Raw genomic sequence first — 18925 nt, 5'->3', positions numbered from 1 at the left:
AAGGGGAGCTCTGCTGCATCTCCAGCACCAGAGGAGCTGGGCGAGCTGTACGGGGGTCTCGGACCTGGGCATTTCTGTCCCAGGGAGGGCCACCTCCCAGCTGGCTTGGGGTGACCCACCACAGTGCCACTGCCTGGGGACGTGCAGGCACTTCGAAGCCGCGTGTGCCTCTGCCACCAGCTTGGCCATCCCACCTGCGTCGGTCAGCGTTAGCCCCCCCCGGACGCAGAGGCTTGGATGTCCCCAGGCGTTCGGTTGGACGAAGCTGATGGGAGTGAGGGGAGAGCTGGGCACAGGAGGGAGAGGAGGGCTCTGCGAAAAGCGGCGTTTTTCTCTCACTGCCTGTGCCCAGTGCTTGGCTTGGGCCATCCCTGCTGGCTTGGCACAGGAGATGTTCAGGGAGGTCGCGGGGACCCAGGTGCAGGCTCCAAGTCCTCCTCAGCTCTGGCTGAAGATAAGAGCTTTGGTTTCTCATACCTGTTGGCCAGGAGACCCCCCCCGAGCTCCATCAGTCTTGGAGAAACCCACCAGCCACCACAAAACTGGCTGTGCTGCCAAACCCGGTTGCAATCTGCCCAGCTCTGCTCCAGGGTTTTCCCAAGGGGTTGTGTACGCAGAGCTAGTCCCAGAGCCTCTGCCCCAGGCAGGAGCCAGACGTGCTCATGATGGTGAACCTCTCCCTGCTGGGACTGCCCTGATGGTTGGAGCTGGACCTCCTCTTCCTCGGTGTGCTAAAGCTAGGTTTATCCCTGCCAGGCAGAGTGCGGGCAGCGAGGTGGGGAGGAGGGGGACCAGCACAGGCAGAGAGGGTGGAGGTGGGGTAAGAGTCCTGCAGCCTCAGACCGAAAGAGCTGGGTTCTTCCCCACTTTTTTTTCTTTTCTCCTTTTTTGCTTATTTAAAAAAAAAAAACACAACAAACAAACATCAAAAAAACCCCAAAACTCTTGGGGGCACCTCAAAAAACCAAAGAAGGCCCTGCGGCAGCGGCCCCGCTCTGTGCCGGGGGCATGTTCCCCGGAGCTCGGCACCTTCCGACTTCTTTTGAGTCTGCCCTGGGTTTGGCTCCCCATGCAGCAGCTCCGCCGGCCACATTTCTTGTGAAGTGTGCTTGGATTGGTTTATGATTGGATCCTTGTCTTTTGGTTTATTTTCCTTTCTTTCTTTTTTTCCTTTTAGGTTTTTTTTTTTGGGTTTTTTTTTGTTTTTTTTTTTTTTTTTAGTTTTTGGGTTTTTTTCTTAGCTGCTGGCTCTATCTCTCCAAAGCTTTAGCAAAAATTGGGGTTATTTCACTTTCGTCTTCCTTTGGAAAGGCTTTTCTTTGGTCTGAGCATGCCATCTTTGCACCTCACCAATCTTGTGGTTAGTGTCCCTGCCCTCCTTCCTCTAGTGACACACTTGTCCCCCTCCTCCCTGCCCCCCCCCCCCCCCTTTCCTCCCCTCCACCCCCTTGGCTTCAACACCAGCTGCCCTGTGATTTCGGGCGGGCGGGCACACCCAGATCCCCATGGTTGCAGGGCTCTGCTCTGGGCATGTGATCCTGCGGGAAGCTCTGGCACAGTCCAGCCACCTGTCCCCAGTGGCCTCCAAGAAGAGATGGGGTGAGATGGGCCCAGCAGGAGACGGTGATGGGGCATCACCTTTGCTTCCACAACTTGAGTCCTTGGAGATGCTTTGGGTAGAAAAAAGCCTCAGTCAGCGGTTGGAGGTCAATGGGAGTCACCAGAGCATGGACTTTGGGGCTCGGGCTGCAAGTGTGGGGCTGGGGCCTCCTGCAAGAGCCCCCCTGAGCACTTTTGGGTGCCATTGGATGTCTGCAAAGACACCTGCGAGGTTGGGACGTCGCAAGCAACACTGCCAGCCACCTTGGAGATGCGACCCTCATGGGAGCCTCCCAAAGCAGAAGTGTCCTGGCTGGCCCCAGCACCATCCCGCCCTGCGACACCCAAAGACGCTGCGTGTCAAGATGCCAGTGGGTGCCCTGGGGAGGGGTGCTGGACACTCTGCACCACCTCTTGCTGGGAGCTGTGCCCTTGCCTGCAGGCAAGGGTAGTTCGCACCATTTGGGCAGGGAGCTCAGTGCCAACGGCTGCGGAGGTGACTTGTCACCTCTGAGGGCATGGTGCGCTGCCATTGCCAGAGCTCCAGGAGGACTGTCTCACAGCCAGCCAGCCGGTGGTGAGGTTGAGGAAGGTGGCAAGAGGAGACAAAACACCTGAGAAACAGGGAGCTGCGGCCTGGTGGGAGGTCCCAGCAGAGATGTTGTGTGGCCGTCAAGTTGAACCCTGGTGTGGCACTTTGCCGCAGTAGCGTCAGCGACCTGGACACCACAGAGGACGGCGGGGAGGCTCAGACCTGCTGCACGGGGGGTGTGCATCTCCTTCCTCGCCCACAGGGAGAAGCTGGCTGTGCTGTCACTGTGATGCAATGGCAGGCGGCCCAGGACCCTGAAGCCACGCATCCGAAGGGATGGGGCAGGGGGACGCACACCGCTGATGCCGCCAGCCATGCCGTGCAGCCTCCCTCCCAGCCGGGCAAAGGCTGCCTGCAGCCACCAGTGGTCCTCCAACACCACGGGCAGAGCTGGGGCCAGGACCCCCCTGGCACGTTCATCTCTGGAGGCTTCTGGCCTCCAGCCAGGACCTCCTCCTCTCCCCTCCTTCGCTCCTGCCAGCCTCTACCTCCCTCGTCACCCTCCCTTCCCCCCCGCCTTGCCCCTGTCCCCCCCACGGTGACTCCGCAGCCGCCCCCGAGTCGTGTCGCAGCACCTCCTGCCCTAGTCCTCCGGCTCTCCACTGCAGAGAAGGTCCTCTTCCCTCCCAGCTTCACGGTGGCACCAGCGCAGCCCCCCTCCCCTCCCCGCCCGCCACGGAGGTGACAGCCGGAGAGGTACGCGAGCCCCATCTGCTTCGTGGTGCTGCCCGCGGTGCGCTGCCCGCCCGCCTGCCTGCGGCACGCTGCCCACCCGCTGCCCGCTCCCTGCCCCTCTCGGCTGGCCCTGGCTGCCTTCTCTTTAGTTTTGCTTTGCAGCGCCGCGGTCGCGCCGTGAGCGGTGACCTGGGATCCCGGCCGCCGCCGGCCGCGCCACCCGCGCCTGGGGACCCGCGGGTGGGAGCAGTGACCGCTTCCCCCCCGTGTTGTGTGTGTCCCCCCCCTCTCTGGCAGGGCTTTCGTCTACCTGAGCAACCTCCTCTACCCCGTGCCCCTGGTCCACCGCGTGGCCATCGTCAGCGAGAAGGGTGAGGTGAAGGGCTTCCTGCGTGTGGCCGTCCAGGCCATCTCAGGTAGGAGAGGGACTCCCCCCAAAATGTGCCCCTCGCATCCTCCATGCCCCCCACACTGGCTCACCCCCATCCCTCCTCCAGCGGATGAGGAAGCCCCCGACTACGGCTCCGGTGTGCGGCAGTCAGGGACGGCCAAGATATCTTTTGATGACCAGCACTTTGAGAAGGTATGGCAGCGGCCAGCTCTCGGTGGGTACCCAGGGACCGCAGACCCCTGCCCGCCACAGTGATGTTCCCCCATGGGGACCACCGGGCTCCCAGAGCTGCAGGCATCACGCTGGAGGGGCCATGCTCCCAGTCCACCCAGCAGACCCCAACCCTCTGGCACCCACCGGTGCACCCCCTGCTCTTGCCCATGTCCCGGAGGGGGCTGCCGTGGGGTGGGAGGGGAGAGCTGGAGGTGCCCCGGTGCTCAGGGTGGTGGCAGCAGCACAAGCGAGACCACCTCAGGGACCACCAGCATCCCTGAGCCCCACTCCTGACGCAGTTCCAGTCAGAGTCGTGCCCAGCTGTGGGGATGTCTCGCTCGGGAACCTCCCAGGAGGAGCTGCGCATCGTCGAAGGCCAGGGGCAGGTCAGCGACGTGGGTCCCTCTGCTGATGAAGTCAACAACAACACCTGTGCAGGTGAAGGGGTGCTGACAAGCGGTTGGGGAGCGGCCCCCCTGCGCCAGCACCCAGCCTCCTGCGCCCACCCCAGTGTCGAAAGCCCACTGCCCTGGTGCAGGGCTGCTGGCAGACACTGAGGGGGGTGACCTCCCCACCTTGCTGAGGACCCTCCCCTCCCTGCAGTGACCCCAGAAGACCTTCTTCTGGACAGCCCGGAGAAGCCTGCGCCAGACGGGCCGCTGGAGGCGGCTCTGGACCACCTGAAGCTGGGCAGCATCTTCACTTTCCGTGTGACAGTCCTGCAAGCCTCCAGCATCTCCGCAGAATACGCAGACATCTTCTGCCAGTTCAAGTGAGCCCCTGGCCCCACATTTCCCACTGTGCCCTGGCCTTGGGGCTGGCAGTAAACGTCGGGAAGCCCCAGCCCCCCCACCTCTGAGCCCTTCATGGATGGTGAGGCAAAACCAAGGGCTGTGGGATGAGCCCATGTGTTTACCAGGTACCTTGTTCGGTAACTGGCAAAAGGCAGGGAGAGGCTCCCATCAGCTTTGGCAGGGGGGTCCTGTGCCAGCCCAGGGTGTGGGCGACAGCACTGGGGGGGAGCAGGCTCTTCTTCTGGTCCCTACCCTCTCTCCCCTCCATGCTCTGGCACGTCCCCATCCCGCAGCCCCCAAGCCATCTTCCTGCCCTCCACAGCTTCATCCATCGCCACGATGAGGCCTTTTCAACAGAGCCCTTGAAGAACACAGGACGGGGGCCACCACTGGGTTTCTATCACGTCCAAAACGTACGTACCCCTCCCCTGCCCACAACCCCTCACCCCTGTGGCTGCCAGGGTCTCCATGGGGCCGTGGCTGGATCTTCTCCTCAGGGGAGCAACTTCCTCCTGGCTTTCCCAGCCCATCACAGCCACCCAGCTAAGCCAAGCTTAGACAAGGTGGATGTGTGGGGGAAAGACCAAAAGCTGCTGCCCTCCACCTGAAAAGGCTGGGATTTCATGGCAGCAGTCTTGGTGGGGAGAGCATTCCTGGGTCACACAGAAGGGAATGAGTGAGAGATGTGGGGGATCAGACAGGCTTGCACCCCCCACCTCCCTGGTGCTGTTGCTGGCTGCATCCTTTTCCCAGGTAAATTGCACCATTGACGGCTCTTTCTCTTCCAGATCGCTGTGGAGGTGACGAAGTCCTTCATTGAATACATCAAGAGCCAACCGATTGTATTTGAAGTCTTTGGGCACTACCAGCAGCACCCCTTCCCACCTCTCTGCAAGGATGTCCTGAGGTGGGCACACCCTGGGCTGCCCCTGGCCCCTGGGTGCCACAGGGGCACCTGCTGCAGCCGGCTTCCTGGAGACCCAGAGAAAGGGGGGGCAGGTGGTGGGAGGGGGTGGCCCCAGGGCGTAGGCGTGGTTGGCCCAGTTCAGGGGTCCTGTGGATGCTTTAACCGAGCTGGTTCTCTCTGCAGCCCGCTGAGGCCATCCCGGCGTCACTTCCCCCGTGTGATGCCACTCTCCAAACCAGGTAGGGGATCTGGCCTCCTGCTCCTCCCCCTGCCCGTGGTCCCCATGCTGGGTGCAAGGTCCCCTTCCCCAGGGGGACCAGTTAGGACCCCAGGGGCACCACAAAACGTACAGCAGGCCAGAGCACCCAAAAGCCCTTGGCGCCCATTCCCGCAGCACCCGGCTGATGCAAAGCCCTCTTCTCACCTCCTGCGGAGTGGCAGGGAGGAGGCTACCCACCCTGGATGGCTCTGATGGCCACCCAGACCCGCCATCCCGCAGGGGTTGTGTGGTCCCTGCTGTGCTCTGGCCGCCGAGACCCAGGTTGTTGGGGTCTGGCTGAGCACTGCGGTTTGCTGTGCGTTCCTGCGACAGCACCGGGGGAGCCTCCCTCCAGCTGTCCCAAAGCAGCTGTCCCCATGCGATCCCTGGAGACGTGCTGTGTGGTTTGGGACATGTCTGTGTCAGGGCTGTGGGCTCAGGGCGTCCACCTCAGGGATGGGTGAGGCCAGCTGCATCCTGACACCCTCGCCGCTCCACACTGGGCATGGGAGAAGGCACGCTGGTGGTCAGTGAGGTCCCCGGGTTGGGGCTGTCACCCTCTATGCACTCCCTTCTGCCTTGCTGCCGTCTCCGTTTGTCTCCTCACGGTCCCTGCCTGCTCTGCCCTTACCCTGCCTACCATGACGTGCCTCACTCCAAATGTCAACAGCAAGCTCGCCCTTTAAGCTGTCTTTCTGCCCTGCTGCAGTGCCTGCGACAAAGCTGAGCACCATGACTCGGCCCAGTGCCGGCCCGTGCCAGTGCAAGTACGACCTGATGGTCTTTTTTGAGATCTGTGAGCTGGAGGCCAATGGCGAGTAAGTCCTGCCGGAAAGGGGAGTGGGAAGGAGAGGGAGGCAGTCTGGTGATTTGCCCAGTGCTTGGCACTTCCAGGCAGGCTGATGGGGCTCTGTGTCACGCTGTGATCCTCTTTTCCAGCTACATCCCTGCTGTCGTGGACCACCGTGGAGGCATGCCATGCCATGGGACTTTCCTCCTCCACCAGGTACTCCCTTCCCCAAGATGCTGTCCTGGCTCTGGCTCTTGCCGGGAGCTGTGTTAACCACTGCCCCTTCTCTCTGGCCTCATGGGTCTCAGGGCATCCAGAGGAGAATCACCGTCACCTTGGTGCATGAAACAGGCAGCCTCATCCGCTGGAAGGAAGTGAGGGAGCTAGTTGTGGGTAAGCCAAGCCAGGTTGAGTGAGCAACCCCCAGCCCACCAAGCTCTCAAGCATCCTCTCAGGCTGTTTCTCACACATGTTCCCATGTGGGGCTTTACGCCTCGTCTCCCCTCCCGCCTTGCAATAGCAAAGCAGCAGCTGCCCGGCAGGTGACACCGGGATGCCACCTGGGCAGGATGCCTCAGTCCCGGCCACTGTGACCAGGAGCTGGACCAGGACCCCTGGTGCTGAGTGGCTGAGTGCTGGGTGGCTGCTACCTGTGATGGGGGAGCTGATCTTCTGGGGGATGCAGGCAGGCGGGCTGCCCCTGCCCCTCACGGGGACCCTCACAGGGCCACCACCTGTCGCCTGAGCAGTGTCCCCATGCTGTGCTTGCAGGTCGGATCCGGAACACCCCAGAAGCAGACGAGTCTCTCATCGACCCCAACATCCTATCCCTGAACATCCTCTCCTCAGGGTACATCCACCCGTCACAGGAGGACCGGTGCGTGCCTCTTCTCTTGCTCTTCCCCAGCTGTGGTGAGGGCTGGGGGGAGGATGTGGGGAGCCCCTCTGTCCCCTGGAGGGGCTCTTGGCCCCTCTGCAGGGTCCTGCTGACCTGTTGCTGCCTTGGGGGGGCTTTTCTGGAGCAGCAGAGAGTCTTGGGGTTCAGGGCCGCCAGCTCCCTTCCTCCTCCTCCCCGAGGCTTCTCCGCGCCGGGCTTTGGCACTACAGGGAATTTGGGTGGGGGTCCTGCTCTCTGGCGGCAGCTGTGATGACGTGGTGCAGAAAGCCAGTTGGTGCCAGGAGGATGTACCGACCCAGTGGCTGGAGGGCACCTGCCACAAAGGGCTATTTGTCCTGTGTCCCAGCAAACTTGCTGGAAAGGCCACTTGGTGCCCATGGCTGGTCCCTATCTGTGCAGGGGTGATGCAGGAAAGCCATCCCCCATCGCTGCCAGGTGACTTTGGGGATGCCTGCCCCTTCACACCAGTCCCAGGGGCTGTGTCTCCCGCTGTGGGTTTGGCAGAGGGGTGGGAGCAGTGGGGGCCGGAGGTTTTTTATCTCCAAGATCTCCCTGGCTGGGTCCTGCAGTGGTGGAGGGGAGCAGTGAGTGCAGAGGGCAGAGCTCTCCTCTGCACCAGGGTTGCTGGCGAAACTCAGGGGACTGGCGGGGGTCCCTGGCCTGAATGCGTGTGTGCGGGCAGCTGTGACAAGACGGGGACAGTCATTGGCAGCACCAGGAGCAGTGGTTCTGGTCCTGGGCTGTGTGCGTGGCAGTTGCTGGTGTAGGAGCATCCCAGCAGGGAGTGGGGACCACTTTTCCCCTCGTTTTCTTTGGGGTCACTGCTGCCCCAAGGTGGCCTGTCCCAAGGCAGGGTGTTTTTGTGGGGGATGACAGGGGTCTGGACAGGAGGTGCCAACCTGCAGCACTCCCAGGGCAGATTCTGGGCACGGTGGAGCAGCAGGCATGCGGTACCTGGGCAGCAGAGCCGAATCACGGGGTCAGGTATGTGTGCAAGTGTTGGACCAGGAGACTTTGGCACAGCCACAGGGACAACAGAGCAAGGCCAGGCGGGGACGGTCAGGCAAGGAGGGCTTGGCCCAGCAGAGCTGTGGTGGTTTTTGCTGGGCTGCTGGGAGCTGGGTGGCTGTGGCACCCGCGGGCTCCTGGGGCTGTGCTGTGTTATGTCAGCTCCTGATGTGGCTGGTTGGTCCCAGGTGCAGCCAGATCAGATCTTCAGCATCTCTAGAGTAGCCTGACAGGGGAGATGTGCCTCTTGCTCCTGCCTTCCCCCCATGGGTCCTGCTGGGCAAGGGGATACAGCTCAGGCTGGGGGGATATTCCAGGTGTGGAGAGAAGCAGGGAGACAGGGGCTTGGGTTTTGCAAGAGCTTACCTCACCTGCATGCTCAGAGGGTCTGCGCCTCAGGGCCAGCCCCAAATCGGGGCTGCGGGCCAGCGTACGCGCTGTATCCATCCTGTATCCATCCCGTTGAGCCTGGACAGGGCTGGGCAGGGGCAGGAGGGGTCAGCCGGCTTCCTGTGGGATGCCAAGGGGTGCTCGCCGCAACCCCCCCCCCCCCCCCCCCCCCCGCTTCCATCCCGCATGCAGGCACGCACGCTTCGGCCCCAGCAGCCTGCAAGGACAGGCAGAGGGAGGGCAGCGGGCAGAGCCAGGGCCCGCTTCACCCTCCTCCCCGGCTGCTTGTGCTCCCTGCTTCGCTGCCTTACACCACACAGCCTTCATCGGCCAGAGCAGCCCTGGCTCCCCCTCCGCAGCCTTCCCAGTCCCCCAGAGCCACTCAGAGGGAAACCAGGGGAGCGGTACGGCTCCCTCCCCAGCCCCCATCCATCCCTGCATTGAGCGCCCAGGGAGGCGGCACGGGGGGCAGCACCCAGTGTCCCCCCTCGCTTCTCTCCGCTGCTGCTGACCATCCGAGCCCACACTAACCATGTGATTGTTTTGTGTTTTTGCAGGCAGTTTCTTGATTCGGATATGCCTAGGTATTATTTGTTTCCATTGGTTTTTTTTCCACCCCATCCCCCTTCCTCTCTCCCTTCGTTCTTTCTCCCCCCTCGCCTCGGCGCGCTCACTCCCACTGGAGGCAGCACTTGGACATCCAGCCCTCCAGCCCTCCACATGCCCCAAACCCTCTTCCCTCCCGCCCTGGCACCTCTCGCTCACTAGCCCCCTTTTGCTGTTCGTTTGGGCCACGCTCTCGCTGGCTGCCGCTCCCCCTCGCACGCCTACATCCCCATCGCCTGATTTGGGTTTTCTTCTTGCTTTTTGACTTCGCTGCTCTCCCATCTCTCTGGCATCTGGCACCAAACGTGCCGCACCCCCATCACCTCCCGCCCCAGCCCCAGCTCGGCCCCCGACGCTGCTTGGAGTAGCCGTAGGGCTGGTGCGGACCATGGTGGGGGCTTTGGGGTGCCTCCAGCCCTCGCCCAGGCACCTGGTGATGGTGGCAGCACCGCGGACGGTGTGGCGGCACGCGCAGTGGCTGCCCACCCCATGCACGGTAGTCCCGCGGGCGTAGGTGTGGCATACGGGCGGTGTGCGTCTGTACGCAGGCGTGATGGTGCGTGCGCATGCCCATACGTGGCACAGGCTGTTATGCCCCTGTGTAATGGGGGAACAGCTGTTCAGGGGCAGAAGGGGTTCAGCTGGGACCGCAGGGTGAGCCTGGCATGCGGCGCGTGGGCAAGAGCCACCTGACCCAGATGCTGCTGCCAGCCTCTGGACGGGAGCATCACTGAGGCCCCAGAGGAGGGGGCGTCCTGCCACCGTGCCCCACGGCGGAAGAAGAGGGGGATGCATCTGGGAGACAGGGGATGGGGTCTCCCAAGTCCTGGTGGGCTCCATAGCTTTGTGCCTGGGAGGTTGTCCTCCCTACAGCAGCTAGAAGCCAGTGCTGCTTGGAGATGCCCAAGGGCAGAGCTGTCCCTCTAGTGGCACCCTGTCCCCTTGGGTTGCAGGGGGACGGATCCAGCATGGATCTAGCCCCCCACTGCAGGAGCACGCAGGCTCACACTGGCATTGCCTGTGGGCTCTCAGCACAGTGATGCCCTCTCTGTGGACCAGGGGACAGGCCAAGAAATCATCTCCTGCTGCATGGGTGGTGGTGGGATGGCTGGTCCCCCACGATGGGCATCTTCAGGGGGCTGCGCTGAGCAGGAGCTCCTTGCCCTGAGATGGCAGCAAGGGTAGAGTTAAGGGGATGGGGAGCATGCAAGTGCTTGCTTCCCAGCTGCTGGACCACAAGGAAGGTGGGAGGCAGAGGGTGTTCACCCAAGCAGGTAAACCTCTGTCTGCCCTCACCGAGCTCCTTCTGGGCTCTGATTCAGGGTCCAGCTAGGCAGGAGCTCCTTTAGCCAGTGGTGCCAATACGGGGCAAGTCCTCCTCAAGAGGGGCTCCCCTTCCTTGCAGCCCCGCTCCCGCGCCAGCCCCGTATGGACGATGCTTTCTGACCTTTCGTTTTTCTGTGTGTGTACGTGTGTGTGTTTGTCCTTGGGTCGCCTTCCACTTATAGCATTTCGTTCGGAAATGACACTAGGTATTTTGTTCACACCCGCTCGGTCTCGTCCCTCCTGCTTCTCTCTCTTTCTCCTTTGCCTTCTCCCTTCGCTTTTTGCTCTTTCCCTCCTCCCCTGAGGCTCCTCTTCTCCTCCTCCCTGGGGAGCACTGTCTTCTCAAGCTACCTGTGTCTGCAAAGCGATCCTTCGCCTTGGCTCTGTCTCACATGGGGTTTTTTCTGTATTTTATACACCTGAAAGCGTCGTTCTCCCTCTTCTTTCAATGTGAGGACAATCGCAGCCAAGAGCCTCTCCCTGCTCCTTCTGGCTGCCCCAGCTATTGTTAAAAGAGCCCCTCAGCCGCCTAGATGCTGCTTCAGGGATGTGCTGAAGCGTCCTCATTGAGACATCGCTGAGGCACGGCTTCCTGAGGATGCTCAGGCGAGAGCCAGGGCTGCGGCAGCTCTGGATGGCTTTGGGGAGTGGGTGTCCCATAACCCGAAGGCTGGCCCGGGAGGGAGCCCAGGCGTGGGGCAGGGGGTGAAATGGGGATCCCCCATGCTCTTGAACCAGAGCCGCCTCCTGCTTCCCCCCACCTTGATTCCTTGACCTGAAGAGGGCGGTTGCCACTCTTGCTCTGGGTGGCTGCGCCGACCTCTATGGGACACCATAGGCACCGGGCGAGTGGAGCCGGGTGTCCCCCACTCCTTCTCCCAGCCTGGGAGCCATGGAAAACACAGCGAGGGGAGCGAGGCAGCCTGGTGGGAATGGGGCTGGTGATCAGGGCAGAGCAAGAGCCAGTGGAGACAGCCTGACAGGGGCCAGCCACCAAATTGTGGTCCTCGGGTCCCGCCGGGGCTCAGGGCTGGCAGATGGGGGCAGTGCTGGGGAAGGGGACCTGTCTGGCAGGGGGGCTGCTCTCCCAGGGGTGAGCTGGCAGCAATCCCCCAGTGCTGAGCATCCTCCCTCCTTTCCCTTCTGGCCATTGTCACCTGAAGGGCAACAGCCGCTCCTGGCGGGGGCCAGGAGGTGCTGCATACCCCGGGGCTGGATGGTGGGGACCTGGCCCGGGCGTGCTGGGGGTGGCAGCCCCCCACTCCAAGCACGGGGGTGGGGCATGCACCCTCCTTTGCCTTCCCAGCCTGCCCTGCCTTGCCTGCACTCCAGCTGAGCCCCCACTCCTCCCGCAGTCCCTCCTCCCCAAAAACCCCAATCCGCTTCAAGGGTGCCGCTTCGAGGGTGCCGCGTCCCCCTCCCGCCACGCCTTGTCCCCCTTTGCCTTGAGCCTGCGTCCTCCGGAGTGGCTGTCCCCATCTGTCCCCACCGCGTGTGCATGTCCATGTGTCCTTGCAGGCCTGCCGCAGCGCTGCGGGGGGGGACGATGGCATCTCCTTGCTCGCTTGCTTGGGGTCCTGGGGGGGGTGTTTTACCGGCTCTGCTATTTTTTTTTTTGGCAGGACTTTCTACCAGTTTGAGGCAGCGTGGGATAGCTCCATGCACAACTCTCTGCTGCTTAACCGTGTCACCCCGTACCGGGAGAAAATCTACATCACCCTTTCTGCCTACATCGAGGCAAGGACCTTAGTTGGGGCCATTATAATGCCAACAAAGTCTGGCATTTCCCCCACCGTTGGGGTGCAGCCAGTGTGAACCCCTCCTTAGCTGGCACCAACGCTAATGGGGTGCAGGATTCAACCTGGTGCTTAGGGGCCCTGTGGGACCCCAGCAGTGGAAATGGCTGGGCACCAGGGGTGGGAAAGACCCGCTGGGCTCCCAGGCTGCAGCTCCCCTGACGTCTCCCCCCCTGCCCTGCTGCAGATGGAGAATTGCACTCAGCCTGCCGTCATCACCAAAGACTTCTGCATGGTTTTCTACTCCCGGGATGCCAAGCTTCCTGCCTCCCGCTCCATCCGCAACCTTTTTGGCAGTGGCACCCTGCGGGCTTCCGAGAGGTACCAGGATGCTCATGCCTTTCTGGGGGAGGAGAGCCATCATCTGGGGACTGGGGCATCCCAGCAGCCTGGACGAAATAACAGGGGCATGGGGACGGGGCAGAGCCAGTAACACCTCACCTCCCCTTGCTTGCAGCAACCGCGTGACAGGAGTCTATGAACTCAGCCTCTGCCGCGTGGCCGATGCCGGCAGCCCAGGTGGGTGCCGTGTCTCTGCCCGGGTGTTCACCGTGAGGCCGGGAGGCACAGTGTGGCGGTTGGGGCCATGAGTCTGTCCCCCCAGCTGTGTGTCTGTCCCCACAGGCATGCAGAGACGGCGCCGGCGTGTACTGGACACCTCTGTAGCCTACGTGCGGGGAGAGGAGAACCTGGCTGGCTGGCGGCCCCGCAGCGACAGCCTCATCCTTGACCATCAGTGGGAGCTGGAGAAACTCAGCCTCCTGCAAGAAGTAAGATAGTCTGGGCTAGAAACAGGCCAAGATGGTGCAATTTGCAGGTCAGCCCCTTGCCCTGCCGGTGCCAACTGGGTGTCTCAGCCCTCCCAGTTGTGGGAGGAGGCAGGAGTGGGGCTGTACCACCAATGCTTGCTGCTAGCTGGGTCCCAGCAACCCGAAGCTAATAAGCAGATGGGGTTAACGGGGCCTGGGAAGCATGGTCCTCGAAAGGATGCTGGCTGGGGGGAGGGGACCACCCCTGAGCCTGGCTGCCTGTGCCCAGGTGGAGAAGACTAGGCACTACCTACTCCTGCGCGAGAAGCTGGAGACGACTCAGCGCCTGGGCCTGGAGACCCTCTCCCCCTGCTCCAGTGAGGACTCCGAGTCCCGAAGTACCTCCAGTGTCTCCTCCCCACTCTCTGTCGACGGGGCCCCTGAGGGCCGCATCTCTCCCACCGAGACCCCCAGTGAGAGGCAGAAGGAGCTGGCTGTGAAGGTACTATCCTGTAGCATCCCCAGCTCACGGGGATAAAGTCAGGAAGGGGCTCCCTCTGGGTGGGAGGGGGTTGCAGCAGGACAAAGCCCAAGGAGTGGGAGGAGGAGGGTGGAGGAAGATGCCTCCTGCCCCACCATCATCTTCCTCTCTCCACAGTGCTTGCGCCTGCTCACGCACACCTTCAACAGGGAGTACAGCCACAGCCATGTCTGCATTAGCGCCAGCGAGAGCAAGGTACTGCCACTGCCTGGGCTCCACCGGGCTGGCAGGGGCCGGGAGGGATACGTGGCTGGTGGGGGCTGGCTTGGCAGGGACCAGATGGGCACCATGGCCTGCGTGGTCCCTGCTCTGGGGTCCCTACCCTCTCCACTCACCCTGGTGTTCCTAGAGCTGTTGGCTCTCAGGACAGTGCCAGGAGAGGGCCCGGCTGGCTGGAGGTCTTGCCTCTCCCCATCATGAACAGGCACCTGGTCCTTTGCCTGTGTCCGGCTTCGGGCAGAAACTCAAGTCCACACCTCTGCTTCTCCACAGCTGTCCGAAATGTCCGTGACCCTAATAAGAGACCCCTCCATGACAGCTCTGGGGGTCACCACTCTCACCCCCTCCTCGACCTGCCCGTCACTGGTGGAAGGACGCTACAACGCAATGGAGGTCAGGTAAGAAGGTGGCCGGGATGTTCAGGTGATGACGTGGCATCCCCCGAGCAGGGCAGCTGTACCACTGGGATGCAGTCCTGGTTGACAGGTGTTCCCCAGCCATCACTCTTCCTACACCCCAGCCTCTCTTCCTTCCCCAGACCCCCCCAGATCTCCTCCAGGGCAGAGAGCCCCGACCTGGAGCCTGCAGTAGAAGGAGAGCAGAAGAAGTCCCCGGCCCGCCGGCCTGAGGAGGAGAAGGAGCCCCAGCGTTTGCTGGTGCCTGACATCCAGGAGATCCGGGTCAGGTAGGAGCAGCTGGGGCAGCCAGTGAGGGAAGTGCCTTGGGGCTGGGGGGGACCATGACCTACCACTGGCACCTCTTCATGGTCCACATCCTACCCTGACCTGGGTCCCTTCTGCAGCCCCATCGTCTCCAAAAAGGGCTACTTGCACTTCCTGGAGCCCCACACCAACGGGTGGGTGAAGCGCTTTGTGGTGGTTCGGCGCCCGTACGTCTACATCTACAACTCGGACAAGGACGCGGTTGAGAGGGCCATACTCAACCTTTCCAAGGCCCAGGTGGAGTACAGCGAGGACCAGCAGGCCATGCTCAAGGTAGGGCGCCGGCAGCCAGCCCCACTCCGCACACCCCCTCGGGCAAGGAACTCAGCCCCAGCTCTCCCCTGGCAGACCCCGAACACGTTTGCGGTGTGCACGGAGCACCGGGGCATCCTGCTGCAGGCAAGCAGCGACAAGGACATGCACGACTGGCTCTACGCCTTCAACCCCCTCCTGGCAGGGTCCATAAGGTACTGGGGGAAGCTAGGGGAAGGGGGGTGCAGGGAAGCCCTTGGTGGGGGGTCTGCAGGCAGCCAAGCGTGCTCCCTGCCCTGTTCCCAGCTCTGCCTGCTGCAGCACCCCCAGCCAGGTGTGGGGAGCACCTACTGCACAGAGGTGTGCCTGGACAGGCTCTCAGCTGGCAAAACTTGGACCATATTAACCTTGATTTCAGCTTCTCCCCACTTAAATGCTTCAGTCTAGGGCCAGATCCTGGCTGGTACAGAGGCGTTGTTGTGCTGAGTTCAAAGCAACATCCATGTCTGGCAGCAGGGACACTGGCCCTTGCCTGTTCTTGAAAGCATCTCATGTAGTTCTTGAGACCATCTCAAGTGGCAAGATTAGTGGAATAGAAGTAAATGCACAGAAATTTGTGTGCTCTGGCTGAAGACACGTTAATTCTGTGTCCCTCCAGCTCTGGCTGGATTCAAGCACCAGCCTGGAGCCAGGACACCAAACCCAGGGGACCACACCTCTCCTTGTCCACATCTCTGACCCCTTTTGTCCCTTGTTTTCCAAATCAGATCCAAGCTGTCCAGAAGGAGAACAGCCCAGATGAGAATCTAACCTTGAAAAACACCCTCCACCTCATCCATCTGCCAACAGGATAAGATAGCTGATTCTGTCTCAAGACTCCCCATGTTAACGTCTGATCTCTCACACCATCTGCTGCCCCAGCTGTCTGCTCCATGGAAGGATCTGTCTCGATTCACATCTTCACGGGGGAAACTCACTTCCGTTCGTAGCTGCAAAAGCCTGGACCCGCCTGGGCAGGATTTCTTGTGCGCATGCCATCTTCTGCCTGTCCCCCCATGGGTGACCTTCATGTCACACTATCTGTAACGCTCTAGAAAGGTCCCTGTTAGAGGGGAGGGAGCGAGGAGGGCAGTTTCGGCTAAAAGCTGGTCTTTGATATACAGAGGTGGGAGTGCGGTAGAGCTTGGAGGTGGAAGAGCAGGAGGAATTGCCTCCACGTGAAGGGAAAGTGGTAGTTTAGGTATGGGGATTTCCTAGTTTATTGATGTTTCTGCAAGAGATGCCAGGGTAAGATCAGGTGTCGGTAGTTTAAGATGATATTTATAAAGTATTTATTTATATTTACGTCACAAAAATCCCATAAGTTGGGTCTTGGCCCCCAGACGACACCTCCCCCAGGCAGGGGAGAGCCTTGGTGGTGGGCCAGGGTCCTGGAGATGCCTTCCCCGGGACATCCCCAGCATGTGCCCGGCAGCTGAGGTCTTGCCCTTGCTCCCCACCCTTCCCCAACCCTCTGCTTTGCCCCCCCTGCAGCTTAAACTACTCCCCTGAGCAGTGGCTGGACAGCCCACCATGTCTTCCCAAAGGAGGCAATTCCTACCTGCCCCATCTACCTCTGGAAGGGGGGGAGCCTACCATCTTAGCTGGCTGGGGCACCCACATCCATGCGGATGGGTCACCTTCCTTCAGAGCTTGGTCCTGCTAGAGGGAAAAGGAGGGCTCTGGGAACAGCTCTGCCTGTCACCTCGTGCAGGGCTGTCCTTCCTGACCAAAAGCACACAGGCCACCTCCACTGTCCCAGCCTGGGGCTTTGTCCGAAGGGATTCCCCCCCTCTTAGGGCAGGACGCCAAGGGTCCCATCCCTGTGGGGAGTGTGGAGGTTCAAGTGGCTGCTTCCAAAGCCAGATGGGAAAGTTCCCCAGGAGCTGGGGTAGGAATGACCATCCTAATCCACAGGATCCTTGTCGCCCTTTCCAAAAAGGGCTGTCACATCCTTTCTCCTCCTAGCACGACAACAGACTTGAAGCACGTCGAAGGAGCATGGGAGAGCCTGGTGCGGGGGTGTCAGGGTGGGGATGGGGCTTATTTTTACTGTTGTTTTCTCACTCCTCTTCCCCTCCTGCAGAAGTGAGCGCCCACCTCCTTCCCATCCTGCTTCCGCCGGCACATTAATCCAGGGGGCTTCCCATGGTGGAGGTGGCTTTGCCGAAAAAACCTTCTCCTCCAGCCATCACCGCTTCCCACCTCCCCCAGCAGCAGCTCTCCCTCTCCTCCTTCTCCCATCTCTCACCCATGGGGGGATGCTTTCATTCGGGGCTTCCCGAGTGGCCAGCGGCATCTGGCACAGCTCTGAGCAGGAAGGTGAGCATCTTCCTCCATGCATCTCCCGGGCAGCCCCCGCCCCCGGCTTCGCTGTCACGCCTTTGCAACTGACCTTCCCTCGCACGGCACTGCTGCGCCTTGGCTCTGCCGCACCTCCCTGTGCTGTTTGTGGAGTGTGTGTGTGTGGGGGGTGGTGGGTGCGTGTGTGTGTGTATCGGATGTGGTGCTGTCTTCTCCTTGTTATGCTCGTGTCGTGGGAGGCACGGACAGGCAGGTGGGCGGAGGCTTGCAGGGACCCCCTCGTTGCATGTTGGGCACCGTTCAGCTTGGGTTTCAGGTCACGGAAAGGGTTTGGGGATCCTTCCTGAGTTGCTGCTGGTTCTGCCCAGCCTTGCCACAGCTCCTTGGGCGTCTCACCCCATCGCTCTGGCCCGAAGCCACAGCAGGGCTGCCCCTCCCAGCCCTGCTCCCCCGGCAGGCAGCAGCTTGCCTGCCCAGGACAAGCTCCCTATCAAGCTGGGTTATTTTCCTCCCTGTGATCCATTTTAGAGACCTGGAGGCTGACTCGCGCCCTTTACGGAGGGAGAGGTGCCCGCCCAGGGGCGTGGAGGGGCAGAGCTGGGGCGAAGCAGGGGCCCAGACTGCCACATCCTGGCTCCTCTGCCCTGGGCAAGGAGTGGTTGGGACCATTCCAGATTTGAACATAAGGGGCTTGGGGTGGAAACAGTGGGTGCCCCAGGGGAGAGGGGAGGTTCTTCTAGGGTGGAGGCAGCTTCTGGCAGAGAAAGGACCCGCGTCTGCCAGGGACCAGACACGGGTTCGCCGGCCACAGCTGGGCGGTGCTGCCTGTGCTGCAGGCGAGGGGCGGCCGTGGGCCGGGCGTCCTCCAGCCAGAGCCAAAATGTGCCTGAGGCCAGCAAACCTGCAGAGCAGACAGCTCGGCTGGGGGGCGCCGCACTGGGGGCCGAGGGCGACATGGCTGCCCACTGGATGCCCGCAGCATCCCTGCGGGACATCCCCGGCTCGCAGGCCACCGTTGCTGTCTTACCGGCTCTGCTCTCGCCAGAACCACACGTGTCCCCGGTCAGGCCCCTGTCCCCCCCTCCCCGTCCCCTCTACCACCACAGCCCTCCAGGATGAAGAATGCAAACCTGAGGTTTACGCACGACTGTGAGCCCCATCAGAAGGGAAATTTCAGAGGGGACCGGTGGCATGGAGGGCAGGCGAGCGCCGGCAGGCAGGCCCGGGGCCTGCAGAGGAGGGAGGCTGTGCCCTTCATGCCCTCCGCTTCCTGCCGGCCACGGCAGCACCCCCGGGCTCTCCCTGCCCTGTGGCCGGGGGGGTTGGCGCCTCCGGTCCCGGCCGTCCGCGCGCACGTGAGGCTTGTTCGGTTCCGAAATAAATGTGGTATTTAACGCAAACACCCCCGCGCCAGCGAGCTCTCCTTCCTGGGGCGGGTGGGCAGGGCGGGTACCTCCAGGCCGGTACCAGCGACAGCGGGGAGGCCCCCAGTGGCCCGGGGCTGTGGGCGAGGGGGCTGTGCCGCTGTGGGGCCTGCTGGGCGAGGTCGCACGAGGTGCGGGCACCGGGAACCGAGAACCGGCACGGAGCCCCTCCTGGCGCCACCAGGGGGCACCGCGCGCCCTTCCCGCCCTGCCGGGCACACGGCGGGCGCCCTCCCACCCCCGCCAGCGATTGGTAGGCACAGCAGGGCGGTGCTGGGCACCGCCCCCCGCCCCCCCCCCCCCTGCGGGATTGGTCAGCCTGGCGGAGCGAAGCGCGAGGCAACGGCACCGATTGGCAGGGCGGCCCCGCCTTCCGATTGGCGGAGAAGGCGCCGCGCTGCCTCCCGGCTGGGGAGTTTGACGGGGCGCCC

General features: G+C 62.3%; 1 protein-coding gene across 1 annotated transcript in view; it reads left to right on the top strand.

Annotated features, from left to right (window-relative positions):
* The window catches only part of KIF1A (kinesin family member 1A), a 42400-nt gene extending 23930 nt beyond the window's left edge, over positions 1-18470 (top strand). The window contains exons 28-49 of the mRNA XM_049803954.1: positions 3164-3282; positions 3364-3449; positions 3770-3908; positions 4074-4242; positions 4587-4677; positions 5053-5171; positions 5355-5410; positions 6140-6248; positions 6370-6436; positions 6529-6613; positions 6992-7097; positions 12071-12185; positions 12432-12565; positions 12702-12763; positions 12869-13014; positions 13283-13495; positions 13652-13729; positions 14027-14151; positions 14292-14438; positions 14556-14748; positions 14824-14942; positions 15495-18470. Coding sequence (XP_049659911.1) covers positions 3164-3282; positions 3364-3449; positions 3770-3908; positions 4074-4242; positions 4587-4677; positions 5053-5171; positions 5355-5410; positions 6140-6248; positions 6370-6436; positions 6529-6613; positions 6992-7097; positions 12071-12185; positions 12432-12565; positions 12702-12763; positions 12869-13014; positions 13283-13495; positions 13652-13729; positions 14027-14151; positions 14292-14438; positions 14556-14748; positions 14824-14942; positions 15495-15537 — 2521 coding nt within the window. The 3' untranslated portion in view covers positions 15538-18470. The remainder of the gene's footprint in view (positions 1-3163; positions 3283-3363; positions 3450-3769; positions 3909-4073; positions 4243-4586; positions 4678-5052; positions 5172-5354; positions 5411-6139; positions 6249-6369; positions 6437-6528; positions 6614-6991; positions 7098-12070; positions 12186-12431; positions 12566-12701; positions 12764-12868; positions 13015-13282; positions 13496-13651; positions 13730-14026; positions 14152-14291; positions 14439-14555; positions 14749-14823; positions 14943-15494) is intronic.
* Positions 18471-18925: the final 455 nt, after the last annotated feature.

Source organism: Accipiter gentilis, chromosome 6 (genome assembly GCF_929443795.1).
Source record: "Accipiter gentilis chromosome 6, bAccGen1.1, whole genome shotgun sequence".
NCBI lineage: Eukaryota > Metazoa > Chordata > Aves > Accipitriformes > Accipitridae > Astur > Astur gentilis.
The sequence above is the reverse complement of the archived record's forward strand: the minus strand, read 5'-3'. Positions and strand labels throughout refer to the sequence as shown.